General features: G+C 40.8%; 1 protein-coding gene and 1 long non-coding RNA gene across 6 annotated transcripts in view; one reads left to right on the forward strand and one right to left on the reverse strand.

Annotated features, from left to right (window-relative positions):
- Nucleotides 1-10087, forward strand: part of LOC138737013 (uncharacterized) — a 28653-nt gene extending 18566 nt beyond the window's left edge. The window contains exon 3 of the long non-coding RNA XR_011340717.1: nt 9005-10087. This is a non-coding gene — a long non-coding RNA (uncharacterized lncRNA). The remainder of the gene's footprint in view (nt 1-9004) is intronic.
- Nucleotides 1-14611, reverse strand: part of LOC138737011 (uncharacterized) — a 109177-nt gene that overhangs the window by 16599 nt on the left and 77967 nt on the right. For all 5 annotated transcript variants that reach the window (XM_069887370.1, XM_069887368.1, XM_069887369.1 and 2 more), the window contains 3 exons: nt 11891-12086; nt 10007-10131; nt 8479-8666 (listed from right to left, as the gene is read on the reverse strand). In XM_069887370.1, coding sequence (XP_069743471.1) covers nt 8479-8666; nt 10007-10131; nt 11891-12086 — 509 coding nt within the window. The remainder of the gene's footprint in view (nt 1-8478; nt 8667-10006; nt 10132-11890; nt 12087-14611) is intronic.

A 14611-nucleotide genomic window follows, 5' to 3' on the forward strand; every position in this document is an offset into this window, starting at 1 on the left:
TCAATCTGATTCATTACTTCCAGGAGAGGAGGAATCAATAACTCTTTAAATGTTTTATAGACTTCTACTGGGAGTCCGTCCTCTCCAGGCATTTTATTGTTTGGTAGCTTTTTTAATAAATCCTGTATTTCCTCAATTTCAAATGGCTTTATCAATTTGTTTTGCTTCTATTCTTGCAATTTTGGTAGTTCAATTTTAGCTATAAACTCATCTATTTTGTCTTCTTTCCCTTCATTCTCAGTTCAGTATAATTATTCATAGAATTCCTTGAAGTTTTCATTGATCTCTGTTAGGTTATATGTAATTTATTTGTCATTTCTTGATGCCAATACAGTTCTTTTAGCTTGTTCTGTTTTAAACTGCCAAGCTAGTATTTTGTGCGTTTTTTCTCCTAGCTCATAATATTTCTGCTTTATTTTCATTATGTTCTTCTCCACCTTAAACTTTTGTAGTGTTTAGTATTTTATTTTGTTTCCACCAATTCTCTTCTTTTTGTTGCATCTTCCCTTGTTACTAGTTCTTTTTCTGTACTTACTATTTCCCTTTCCAGCTGTTATATTTACCGATTGTAGTCATTTTTCATCTTAGTTACATAACTTATTATCTGCCCTCTAATGAAGGCTTTCATTGCATCCCATAATATAAATTTGTCTTTCACTGATTCTGTATTTATTTCAAAGTACATTTTAATTTGGCACTCAATAAATTCTCTAAATTCCTGTCTTTTAAGTAGCATGGAGTTTAATCTCCATCTTTATGTTCTTGGTGGGATGTCCTCCAGTTCTTTTGCTAATAACAGGGGTGAGTGATCACATAACAATCTAGCTTTATATTCCGTTTTCCTAACTCTCCCTTGGATGTGGGCTGACAACAGGAACAGGTCAATCCTCGAGTATGTTTTATGTCTACTCGAATAATATGAGTATTCCTTCTCCTCCATATGTCCAAAAGTTGCATTTCCTGCATTGATTTAACCATAAATTTGGCTACTTTGTTCTTTTTGCTAGTCTTCTGTCTGATTTTATCCATCTTTGAATCCAAATTAAGGTTAAAGTCCCCTCCTATCAATATATTCCCCTGTGTATCTACAATATTCAAAATAATATCTTGCATAAATTTTTGATCCAATTCATTAGGTGCATATATATTGACCAAATTCCAGAGTTCTGAAAATATCTGACACTTTATCATGACATATCTCCCTGCTGGATCTATTATTTCCTCCTCTATTTTGATTGGTACATTTTTATTGATTAATATATTGATTACGTGTCCTACCCAGTCTCTCCCTAATTTATTATGTTCCACTTCAGTAAGATGCGTTTCCTGCACAAATGCTATATCTATTTTTTTTATTTTTCAGTAAATTTAATAGCCTCTTCCTTTTGATTTGGTTACGAATTCCATTAATATTTATAGTCATATAGTTCAACATGGCCATCTCATACTCTGTTTACATCTCATTTCTGCTTCCTCACCACCACATTTTCCCTTTTCTCCAAATTCATTTCTCAGTTTTCCTTTTTTGAACTCAATGTATGACAACACTTCTAAAACATAAAATACTTCAAAAATTAAAGTACATCTAAAATTCCCTCAACCCCAAGTGTTTTCCCCCCCCTCTGAGTTGCTCCTTGTCAGCCAACCACAACTCCCCTCTCCATTCGGACTGCGAACCTGTTCGCAAGTGTAAACTGATTTTGCAGTGACTGTTATCCTCTCCCACTCTACCCCCTCCAGAAAACTTTTATCTTCACATTAAAACAAAGCTCCCCCTCTTCTTTTTATTTTTTTTACCCCCCTTCTCCCTTACTTCCCTCCTTTAGTTCTTACTTATACATTATTTTTACTTCTTTATATGTAGTTTGTCGTCGTTCTTCATTCTTGTTACATCTCTTCATCTCTCTTTCTGTCTTGCAGGCGTTCTGCAAATTCTTATGCTTTCTCCGGATCAGAGAACAGTCTGTTTTGCTCCCCTGGGATGACTATTTTAAGCACCGCTGGTTATCTTAACATAAATTTATAGTCTTTTTTCCATAGGATCGATTTTGCTGTGTTAAACTCCTTCCTCTTCTTTAGGAGCTCAAAACTTATGTCTGGGTAGAAATTTTTTTTTTGATCTTTGTATTCCAGTGGTTTCTTGTCTTCTCTAATTTTATTCATTGCCTTCTCCAATATATTTTCTCTTGTGTATCTCAGAAGTTTTACTAAAACAGATCTTGGTTTTTGTTGTGACTGTGGTTTCGGGGTTAATGTTCTGTGTGCCCTTTCTATTTCCATTCCTTCCTGCATTTCTGGCATTCCCAGGACTTGGATCCATTCTTTTATAAATTCTTTCATATCTTTGCCTTTTTCATCTTCCTTTAGGCCCACTATCTTTATATTATTTTGCCTACTATAGTTTTCCATTATATCCATCTTCTAAGCTAACAGCTCCTGTGTTTCTTTAACTTTTTTTCCACTTTCTTCCAATTTTCTTTTTAAGTCATTCACTTTCATTTCTACAGCCATTTCTCATTATTCCACATTTTCTAATCCTTTCCCTACATCTGTTATGACCAGCTCTATTCTACTCACTTTTTCTTCTGTACTTTTCATTTCACTAAATTCTAGTGTCAACCATTCTTTTAATGCTTTCATTTGTTCTTGAAAAAAAATGTATCTCTGTACTGTCCATTCATTTTACCTTCTATTCCTCTGTGTCAAGCTTGGTGTTCTTCTTCTGTGTCTGCTCTCAGGTTTGTGTCTTCTACTTCTCTTCCTTGTATCTGTGTCTCTTCTGACTTTCTTGTTGAACTGCTTGCCTCAGTTTGTTGGGTAATTTTTGCATAGCTTCTTGATGTTGGTCCTCTTCTTCTGGGCTAGTTATCTGTTGGGCCTCCTGCTTCTGTTTTTCTTTCTCATCCCTCCCTTTCCCGTGGCTTTCTTTTTCTTCCAGCTGGGAGCCCTGCTGTCAGGCATCTCTCAGCTGTTCGTGCTGTGTAGTTTCATTCCACAGCTGGTCCCCCTTCCCATCGGTGTTCTCCTTGTCCTTATCGTGCACGCGCGATTCCTCACGGATGCGCAGTTGCGCACCTCTGTTTGACTCAGTGAGCCATTTTTGCAGTCACGTGGTTGGTAGGTCACGACCCTGTGGGGTCTCCACTAAGCTCGGGGAGTGGGCTCCTCTTTCCATGGTGGGTCCCTGCTTTTTCGTGCAGGTAAGGCCTTCTTGTTTCTCTTCCGGCATCTTTCCTCCTTTTTTTCCCTTTTGTTTTTGGTTTTTCTTTCTTAGGTGACATTTTCTTTATTTTCTCCACACTTTTATCTTTTATTTGTTGTGTTCTGTGTATCTGGGGCTTTGCTTTTCCTTCACTTTTTTTCTTCTTTTCTGGAGAGGGCTGGTATTCTCCTACCGGCCACTACTCCATAACGTGACTCCTCCCAACTGAAAGCCTACTTAAAGAATAAATTGGGAAACAGACTGAGATTACCAGAAGGAAGCAGCTTTGAATACGTGATTACAGACACACTTATAATTAAAAGATTTATAATGAACATGTACATCAAGCTGCAAGAGAAGGAAAATGATGAAATAAGCTATAAACCCAAATAAAAGTGGGAAAAATATTTAAACATAAAGATAAAAAAATGAAACGTGGGAAAAGTTATGTTCTGGAACCATGAAGAATATAATAAACACAAGGTTATGCATGATACAGTATAATTGGTTACACAGGTTATATATCACACCCCAAAAGTTAAATAAATGCGATCCAACATTATCAGATAGATGTTTTTGCTGTTAGAAGGAAATGGGAACAACAGTACATGCAATTTTGGCATGTGAGAAAGTGGAAAAGTTTTGGGAAGATCTAAATCAGGTATTAAATAAAATCACAAAAAGCAACATACCAAAAAGTCCAGAGATCTTTCTTCTAAGTAATATAAGAAGTAAAGAATTAGGCCTCAAACTGGATGAAGCACAAAAAAGATTTATTATGATAGCCTTAGCTGTATCAAAAAAATGTATAATGTCAACTTGGAAATCAGAAGAAAGTCTGAGAGTAGAACAATGGTACATAGAAATGAATAAATGTATTCCATTGGAAAAAATAACAATTTAAAAATTAAAATGACATTATTTGAACAGATTTGGGAACCGTACATGGAACACAACAGAGAGGGCCTACTGCGGACATCCACCCCCTAAAATGATAAGACGACAAAATGACTTGAACCAGTGTGTAAAAGTAGAAGACACATATTTCTTGTTTATTTTTCATTGTGTGATGACATTGTTTAATCGTTTAAATGTATTGTGTATGTTGAATGTTTATTGGCTTTGGAGTGGGGTGGGAAGGGGGGGAGGGAAGGTAAGGGGGGGAAAAAGGGGAGAAAACGCCACTGTGTATCTTTAAGAGGGAAATGTTGGATGTATTTTGGTTGATATGGTTCACAGTGTGAAAAATAAAAAAATATTATTATTTTTTTTAAAAATCCATAAGAAGACCAAGACAATGCCAGACTTTAAGGCTTTTAAACACAGAGTGACAATGCTTTTTGGAGGCAATGTTGCTCACGACAAATTAAAGCCAGGGCTTTCAAAAACATTAACAAACACACCTTACTGGTTTATTACAGGAGCAATAAAAAGTGCTGTTTCAGGATGCCCTTCTCAATTGATATGCCAGTGAAATGGAGAAGTACTGCTTGGAAGAAGGCATATCTTTCAAGAATTTGCTAATTGTAGACAATGCTCCAGGACATCCCCCTTCATTGGTGACCTCAACCCCAACACATGGTGTTTAATGCACAGTTCTGGTTGCCATGCACTACAGGAAGGATGTGATTGGGCTGGAGAGAGTGCTGAGGAGGTTCACCAGGATGTTGCCTTGATTGGAGGAGGATTGTAGTTATGGGGACAGTTTGGATTGGCTGGCCTAGTATTCCCTGAGCAAAGGAAGCCAAGAGGATGACCTGATAGAAATACAGTAGGGATAGAAAAAAACAAGAGCACTTAGATGCAAGGTGAGTGGAAGGAATTTGAGAGGTTTCGAAACGAGTGGATTATATCTGGAATCAGATTAAATCTCTATATTTATGAAACATTTAGATCAACACTTGAATGGACAAGACATAGAAATGTCTTATATGTATTATATGTCATAGAAATGACATATAATGCAGCTGAATGGGCAATAAGTTGCCGTGGACATGATGGGTCAAAGGATTCTTTTCTGTGCTGTATGATACGACTACGATTTTTCTTTATTGGTGATTTAAAAAATTATCCCATTGCTTGGCTCCAGCAACAAAAAAACAAGTGGGATGAAGCCCTGTGGATGAATGGATAAAGGGTGAGGTGAAGTATGCAGTGTTACACAGAATTGGCTATTCATCAAGAGAAATTAATGAACAAAATTTATAGGTCAGTGCACCCACAGAATTTTTAACATCTCAGGTGCCTTCTTTCAGTAATTTTTAAAGAAAATATATGCACCAATAAAAACAACAGTTGAAACCTCTTATGAGAAAAAGACCTGTTGCAATGAATCCTACTACCACAGTGTATATCAAGGACTGACCGAGACCACGTAGGCTACAGCACTGAGCTTCAAAGACTCTTATGAAATAAAGCTTTGAGACTTGAAAGACAAAATTATCGTACAACTTCAGCTTCTAATAGAAACACTTGTATTATGTGCAGCAAAATTTACCTACGAATTTTAATCATTTGAAATGTTGTTCATCATTTTTTCCCCCCCAATAATATCCTTTGCCAACGTTAGGAAAAGAAAACAAATAGACTTTGATCTAAAACGTAATGTTCAATCCACTATAAATTAATGGCCTTTGTTATGCTAAGATGCAGGATATTGTAAATATGCATTACACAAGTCAGATTTGCCTTGCAGGTGTGAAAAGAGTCGCTACAAAGGAACTTTATGTAAATTCAAATTTGCATCCAATTCTTACAATCTTTTTTACTGAATATTTTAATTTAATTTTATGATCAAACAAGTATCAATAATTACCCATCACAAATGAATGAAAAGGAATCATTGATATGGATTGTCCAAATTTCCAAAGACCCCATCCCTCCTCCCCCAAATAAAAGCCCCTCCAAAAGAACAGAAAAAGAAATCATGAAGAAATAAAATGAAGAAAAAGGAAGATAGAGGAAAGGAAGAAAGAGAAAAAGGACTGTTTGGATTCAGATTCCACCTCAGAAAATCCAGTTCTTTTTTACCTGGATCACAAATATAGAAGATTTTAAAAATTCAAAAATAGTCTGAGTGCCCAAAGTATTCAACTGTGTATTTGTAAATCTGGCTGTCACACCTGCATAAACCTCCTTAAATTGTAAGTAATTTTCTCCAGGGGAACACAACAATGCATTTCCACATTCCATCGGGCTACATCCAGAAGGCAATCAGATTTCCAGGTAACCACAATACATCTCCTGAACACCGCTAATGCAATCTTCAGAAACTCTAATTGGTACCTGGACAGCCTCATTTTAGGTTTTATGTCCATAATATTTCCTAGAAGAAACAATTCTGGACTTGGTGGCAATTGCTTCCCAATAAACTGGTTTATTAAAATTCTTAAATTCTCAATTCTTCCAATCTTGAATTGAGTCACCAAGTTCAAAGGTATCATGGGATACAAACTGTATCTTGTTTTCCAGATGGAAATCGACATCCTAATATGTCTAAGCTTGTTGTACCGAAGTAATGGAGGAACCAAAACAGGGAAACACCAATTTTAGATTCTTGAACAGATGCTATGTTAACAGTGTTATTTGATTTTACTGGGATTCTGACCAATGGGACAGAGCAAATGTCTGTGCTGGATTCCCATCTGTCTGCAGATGGCTAAGCCCCTCTCGGAATGGCAGGAAGACTCTGGAATCTGATATTCCCATTACCTTAAAATACTAGAAACCCAGTTTGACAATTGACACACCTTGTACTTGGGTGTTACCATGTTTTCTGAGAATTTTTAAATCCAAAATGGCGCTGGAGTGTGACGGCTATTTCACAGTGCTTGGATAGTGGGGACGGGTTGGGGGGGGGGTAATTTTCCACTGTATCATGCCAAATGTAATCATATAATAAACCAACTCTCTCCAATCAGCATATATGTGGAAGCAAGGGGCTGAGTACCCACCTGAGTACCACTTGCAGAAACTGGCTTCAAGCATATGGACTTCAAGAAGTCTAGTCTGTTTTGTTTTTGATTCCAAAGGGATAGCTGCAGCTGAAACCATGGAGGTCCCCCCAAAAGAGAAATTCAACACTTTTTACAAACAAATCAATTCTCTAACAACTCGTAAAATAACCTCGCCTTTGCTCTGTTCCAAGTGATCTCTCTCTGCACTGTGTTCTTATTGCCTTAACCATGTTTGGGTTGACCTGCAGGATTTTGTGTGAAGTAAACGTACACACGGTACCTTATTATACATGACATTGAACTTGAACTTGTAAGAGCACTTGTAGCTTGCACAAAATTAGACCATTGGATAATTTATGATGGCCCTGGTTTCCCATTTGGGGTGTGTTGGTGTTTATGGTACTGATGTATGGGGTTCAACCAATTTCCAGCCTTGTGGATCTTGATCTCCTTTACAGGGGCTCACAAGGAGCTGATAAATATTATCCCTGGCATTTTAAAGTATTTTTCAAGCTAGTTATAAGCATTTTTTTTTAAATGTTTCATTATATTCATTAATGATGAGATGGAGATATTCATTGAAGTTCAGGAATTACAGGAAATGTTGCAGAGCAAGACAATATGGGTGATTATAGAAAACAAAAGTTGCAGACTAATGAAGATTTCAGACCAGTTCTCAGGAATGGAATCTTGATGTCGCCTGGAGACAGCTCATCTTTGTCTTCCTCTGTTGTCTCCCTTTGCTCTGCACCATTTAGTGCCGCTAAATGGAGTTTTTATTTTATTCATTCATTATTTTGATATCTGATTGTCACCAGCAAGGCCAGCATTCATCCTTAAGGTCATGTTTGTCAGTACTGCTATCTTCCTGGTGTAAACACCCTTACTAGGTTATTAGGAAGGGAGCTTCAGGATTGAGACCCAGCCATAGCCAAATCAGGATGATATGAGACTTCAAGGAAAACTAGTATTGCCCTGTACCTGCTTTCCTTGTGGTGGAAGTCAGCCATTTTGGAATGCTAAGGAGGCAGAAACACAATTCAGTGGTGGTTCTTACAACTTCTTTCCTTCTACTTCACTTATCTTAAGTCAGATTCTGCAAGTGGGATAAAATGTCAACTTACAAGTTAAAGTGGCGAGGTATCACAAAGAAGTGATATGCTACACACAAAAAGTTGAGGATGTCATTGGGTCAAAGGCATGAGACTTGTGTGGCTGCTACACGTGAAGGATTTGAATGACAACAAGTCCACTGCCTTAATTCTGTCACTCATCCATGTGCTGCAAATAGCAGCAGTGCATTCACATTCGCTGCTTTACCTGAACATCTCATCTCCCATTGAAATTATCTGTCCATCTGGCAACGTATAATGCAGTTCACTGATAGTTTCAGGGCTACGCAGCTCTGCGTCATAATCTCCAGCAACGTAACAATGCTTCTCCTTGATGTCTCGGACAATTTCCCGTTCTGCAGTACTATTAAATGAGTAACCTCTTTCTTTCAGTAACTGCAAAGGAAAAAACAAAAGGCTATTGATATTTCTTTTTATTTACTATCTGAACAAACTACATGGGTGGGGGGGGGGGGGGGGAAGAAACTGCTGATGCTAGAAATCTGAAGAAAATTCTGGAATTAACACTCAGCAGGTCAGGGAGTGCACATGGAACTTGAAAGAGTTAACATTTTGTGCCCGTTTACCTTTAAATCCACAGCTCAGATGATGCCTGACCTGCTATGTTTATCCAGCATTTTCTATTTTTATTTTGGAAGACAATTCCCCTCAAAAACTTATGCTCCATACAGTTCCACCTCACGGTTCTATTTTTATTCACCCCCAATCTACAGGTGCAAACAGAATGTCAAGCTAGCTTCTGCACGACTGGAGACCAATTTCCAATGTTGCGCCTTTGATGCCGGTGATGTCAGAGCAGGGTACAAGGGCACCTCTAAATTGCAATGCTACTGCCACTATATTCTGCTACACAGAAGCAACAATGTTTCTCAAACCATCTTCCTCATCTTCAGGATAGAGCCAAAAAGAGTCGCCATTCACAACTTTATTAAACTACTGCATAGTAACAATGACTGTAAAGTACTTTTGCAAAGTCTTGATAATTTAATAAGATGGATGATATGAAAATTCCTTCTAATTTCAAAACTAAAAATACTAGTATTCAAACAAAAACCGAAAATGCTGGAAACACTCAGCAGATCAGACAGCATCTGTGGAAAGAGAAGCAGTGACATGTTTCAGGTCGATGATTGCATGTCAGAGTAGCCCAAGGTGCAAAGTGTTTCAGCAAGTTTTTAGTTTGCTTCTAATTTCTATTTTGTTTCTAACATCATTCAGGCTGATTATTTTTTTTAATTAATTTCAGTTTGTGCCCAACAAAGTACTGAAAATGAATCCTAGAAAGAAACAAACTGATGGTCATTCAGCTCCTCAAAGCCTTTTAACGATTCAGTTAGATCATGGCTAATCTGCACCTTGCATGGTTGCATGGCTAATTGCTTTTAGGTGATTTTTTTAAATAAATGTAGATGTGCAGCATGATATTAGGCCATTTCAGCCCACAAGCCTGTGCCACCCAATTGACCTACAACAAGATTGGTTTGAATAGCAGGATGAAACTGAAGCACCCAGAGGAAACCCACACAAATGCAGGAAGAATGTACAAACTCCTTACGTATAGCACAAGATTCGAACCTAGGTCATTGGTGCTGTAATAGCGTTGCACAACGCTGACGAGCTGCCTCCTCCATGAACTTTTCCTGTCCATCTAATCATTGTGCTCACACCCAAACTGCCAGATATTCTATTTATTCTCAAGCAAAAAATGTACACACCTTTTTAAGATGATCTGTAAGATCACGGCCAGCCAGGTTTAAGCGTTGTATGGCATGGGGGAGGTTGTAACCTTCGTACACTGGGACGGTGTGTGTGACTCCATCTCCAGAGTCCAAGATTAAACCTGTCATTGCAAAACACCAAGTGTCAATATTAAGTACCTTTGTATCCTGAAAACATGAGAAATGGTGACAGAACATTTAGATTGGAGGAAAACTGCTTCGTTGAGCCCTTGGTCCGCTACAATAACATGGATCACCCAGCCAGGGTCCTCATTTCCTCATCTCATTCCCATACTGACATGTCTTTCTATGGTCTCATGTACTGACAGATGTGCTGAAGTTGGAGGGTTCAGGGGAGTTTCACAAGGATGATTCCTGGAATGAAAGAGACTATATATGAGGAGCTTATGACAGGTCTTGACCTGTACTCATTTGAATTTAGGAGAATGAGGGAATCCCATTGAAACATTATGAATGTTGAAAGGCATAGACAGAGTAGATGTAGAAAGGTTGTTTCCTCATGGTGGGAGAACCTGGAACAATAGGGCAGAACTTCAGGATTAAAGGGTGTCCACAGGACAGAGATGCAGAGGAATTTCTTCACATAAAGGCTGTTAAATGTGAGGAATTTGTTGCTACAGGCAGTTGTGGAGACCAGATCATTGGGTGTATTGAAGGCAGAGATTGACAAGTTCTTGATTAGCCAGGGTATCAAAGGTTATGGGGAGAAGGCCAGGCAGTGAGGCTGAGTGGGACAATGAATCAGCTCATGATTAAATGGTGGGGCAGAATTGATGGGCTGAATAGCCTATTTCTGCTCATTTCTCATGGTTTTATATTCCACCTCAGCAGTCTCCAATCAGATTGTATGTTATGTGGACTAGATTCCTTACTGCACTCCTGAGACTTGCTGCCTAGACTGCGGGTTAGCCAAGTGAGTGGATCCCCTCCTTCCTCAGTGTTTCGCAGATAGACGTACGACACCTCCGGGGGCAGGGGCTCAGTAATGACTCCCGGCATCCGGGCTCACCCCTAGATGCCATTCACTCACTTGGGTACCCATGTGGAATCCATTCTCCTGATCTAGAGCCACTGATACTCTTTCCAGCAGGTCTTTGACTGCTCGTCGGTGTATCTTTCCTCACACTCCCAACTCCTGGAGTAGCCTTGATGTTGATGTGGCCACAAATCCACTGCAGCCTACTTCAACCAGTCGGACCCCTGTCTTCCAGCCACGTTGGTGCACGTCAGCCGCAAGCTCCGCTTACCTCAGCTTCTTGGACTCATAGGCCTCCGCCACTGCATCCTTCCAGGGCACTGCAAGCTCGATGATGTAAACGAGATGGAGCGAGGCCGAACACCTCCTTTCCTCCAGCTCCCCACTCCCTTTCCTTCACCCAGCAGAGAGCATCTTTGTCAGGCCTCCGCCCCCTCCCCATCACTTCAGCTCTTTTCTTCCCCGCCCACTGGCATTCACTCATCGCCTGCGAGCTAGTGCTCCTCCTCGCCACGCCCCCACTCCTCATGCAGCCATGTGCCCAATCTGGCAATCCTGAACGGCTCAGGAACCAAAACGTTTCCCTATTGCCTTTCCAGGGGTGCTACATAACCTGCTGAACCCTTCCAGCACTTTTGTGCATTATTCAAATGGGTAAGACCATTGGCATTTCTCTAAAAAGATATCTCCGGTCTGCAAGATACTTGTTCTCACTGATAATTGAATAAATTGACCCGTGTTCTTGTACGTCATTCCCACTTCAAGTCACAAAGACTTTGAGGTCTCTTACTGTTGGCATGGATGGAGCCTCTAGCAAGAAGAGTAAAATGTTCAGCACATTCCTACCTTAATTATACACTTTGACAGAGAACACTCTTGCATACCTGTCGTTTGTCCGGCAGAGTAAAGTGCTAAAACAGCTTGCATTGCCACAAAAGTTAAAGGTACATTAAAGGCTTCAAACAGGATTTCAACCATTCGCTCTCGGTTGTGGTGTGGGTTCATGGCTGGCTCAGTCAGGAGCACTGGGTGTTCTTCTGGATCAACATGGAGTTGATGATTAAACGTGTGGTGCCAGATCTGAAAAATAAATACATTTAATCCTTTGTTCTCATCAAATCATGCTTAATAAATTGTTATGAGCCCGAGGACCCCAAAACCCAGTAGCGACAGAAGTTCATCAAGACAAAGGGTTGCTTAAACAAAAGTTGCTTTTAATCATCTTTAGACATGAAAACAGGATCAAACTTTAACTTATCACTATTATCTCACCTAACTTAAGCCCCTTCTAATTCGAAGTGCACATGTGTAGGTAATGCATGTGCAAGTTTAGAAAAGATCTTTAATTCAAAGTCCAATCTCACTTCTCATTCCTCCAAGTTCACTGGTTGCAGGCAATTCTTATACTGTGCACAGAATTTAACATTTATAAAGTTCACCAGGCTTTGGTGCTTGAAAGGTAAATGGTTATCGAGAAGGAAGGTTCTTTCGGTTTTCGGAGGGAGATTTGTTGTTCGCTGGATACAAACTGATTCCTTCTGATCAGCCACGTCTTTCTTCTTTGGCTTGGCTTCGCAGACGAAGATTTATGGAGGGGTATGTCCATGTCTGCTTCAGGCTCGTTGGTGACTGACAAGTCCAATGTGGGACAGGCAGGCATGGTTGCAGTGGTTGCAAGGGAAAATTGGTTGGTTGGGGTTGGGTGTTGGGTTTTTCCTCCTTTGTCTTTTGTCAGTGAAGTGGGCTCTGCGGTCTTCTTCAAAGGAGGTTGCTGCCCGCCGAACTGTGAGGCGCCAAGATGCATGGTTGGAGCCGATATCAGCCCACTGGCGATTATCAATGTGGCAGGCACCAAGAGATTTCTTTAAGCAGTCCTTGTACCTCTTCTTTGGTGCACCTCTGTCTCGGTGGCCAGTGGAGAGCTCGCCATAGAACATGATCTTGGGAAGGCGATGGTCCTCTATTCTGGAGGCGTGACCCACCCAGCGCAGTTGTCTTGCCGAAGAAACTTGCCCCATTAGGGTTCTCCAGATAACCCCTTTCTTTCAGATCACTACAGAGTTCCTTTTTGTTTCTCTTACTTCAAGTGAAACATTAGGCAGCCAGTCCTCTCCTCTTGTATGAGCCACAAAGGCTTTGACCAAGCTGAGCTAAGCACTCACAACCAGTCTTCAAAATGGGGATTTTCCACAAGCTTGCCAGCTTGTCCTGTTCCAGTCCCAGCTGCTGCTGCTGACTGTAAAACTGCAGAATTCTCTCTCTCCCTCCCTCCCTCCTCTCAGAGAAAAGCCCTGTTTGACTCTCTCTGCTTACAAAACCACATGACCCCAAAAACAGCAAACGACACTCAGACAGCTGGTGGCTCCAGACCTAATCCTCCGAGTTCTTTCATGTGTTGCTTTTCAAAACAATAATCCATTCTTTCTTTGGCTTGGCTTCGTGGACGAAGATTTATGGAGGGGGTAAATGTCCACGTCAGCTGCAGGCTCGTTTGTGGCTGACAAGTCCGATGCGGGACAGGCAGACACGGTTGCAAGGGAAAATTGGATGGTTGGGGTTGGGTGTTGGGTTTTTCCTCCTTTGTCTTTAGTCAGTGAGGTGGGCTCTGCGCTCTTCTTCAAAGGAGGTTGCTGCCCGTCGAACTGTGAGGCGCCAAGATGCACGGTTTGAGGCGATATCAGCCCACTGGCGGTGGTCAATGTGGCAGGCACCAAGAGATTTCTTTAGGCAGTCCTTGTACCTCTTCTTTGGTGCACCTCTGTCTCAGTGGCCAGTGGAGAGCTCGCCATATAACACGATCTTGGGAAGGCGATGGTCCTCCATTCTGGAGACGTGACCTACCCAGCGCAGTTTGATCTTCAGCAGCCTGGATTCGATGCTGTCGGCCTCTGCCATCTCGAGTATTTCGATGTTAGGGATGAAGTCACTCCAATGAATGTTGAGGATGGAGCAGAGACAACGCTGGTGGAAGTGTTCTAGGAGCCGTAGGTGATGCCGGTAAAGGACCCATGATTCGGAGCCGAACAGGAGTGTGGGTATGACAACGGCTCTGTATACGCTAATCTTTGTGAGGTTTTTCAGTTGGTTGTTTTTCCAGACTCTTTTGTGTAGTCTTCCACAGGCACTATTTGCCTTTGTGAGTCTGTTGTCTATCTCGTTGTCGATCCTTGCAACCGATGAAATGGTTGACCGTTTTGAGTTTTGTGTGCCCAATGGAGATGTGGGGGGGGCTGGTAGTCATGGTGGGGAGCTGGCTGATGGAGGACCTCAGTTTTCTTCAGGCTGACTTCCAGGCCAAACATTTTGGCAGTTTCCACAAAACAGGACGTCAAGTGCTGAAGAGCTGGCTCTGAATGGGCAACTAAAGCGGCATCGTCTGCAAAGAGTAGTTCACGGACAAGTTGCTCTTGTGTCTTGGTGTGACCTTGCAGGCGCCTCAGATTGAAGAGACTACCATCCGTGCGGTACCGGATGTAAACAATAATCCATTAATGAAGTCTCTATAGGCATCCCCACTCTGAGCCTGCCTGGCTAGCTTAAGCAGATCTCCAGTATTTTAAATGAGATCTGTTCTGAAGTGTTTGTTTATGACCTACACTAAAACC

This window comes from Narcine bancroftii, chromosome 6 (assembly GCF_036971445.1).
Source record: "Narcine bancroftii isolate sNarBan1 chromosome 6, sNarBan1.hap1, whole genome shotgun sequence".
Taxonomy (NCBI): domain Eukaryota; kingdom Metazoa; phylum Chordata; class Chondrichthyes; order Torpediniformes; family Narcinidae; genus Narcine; species Narcine bancroftii.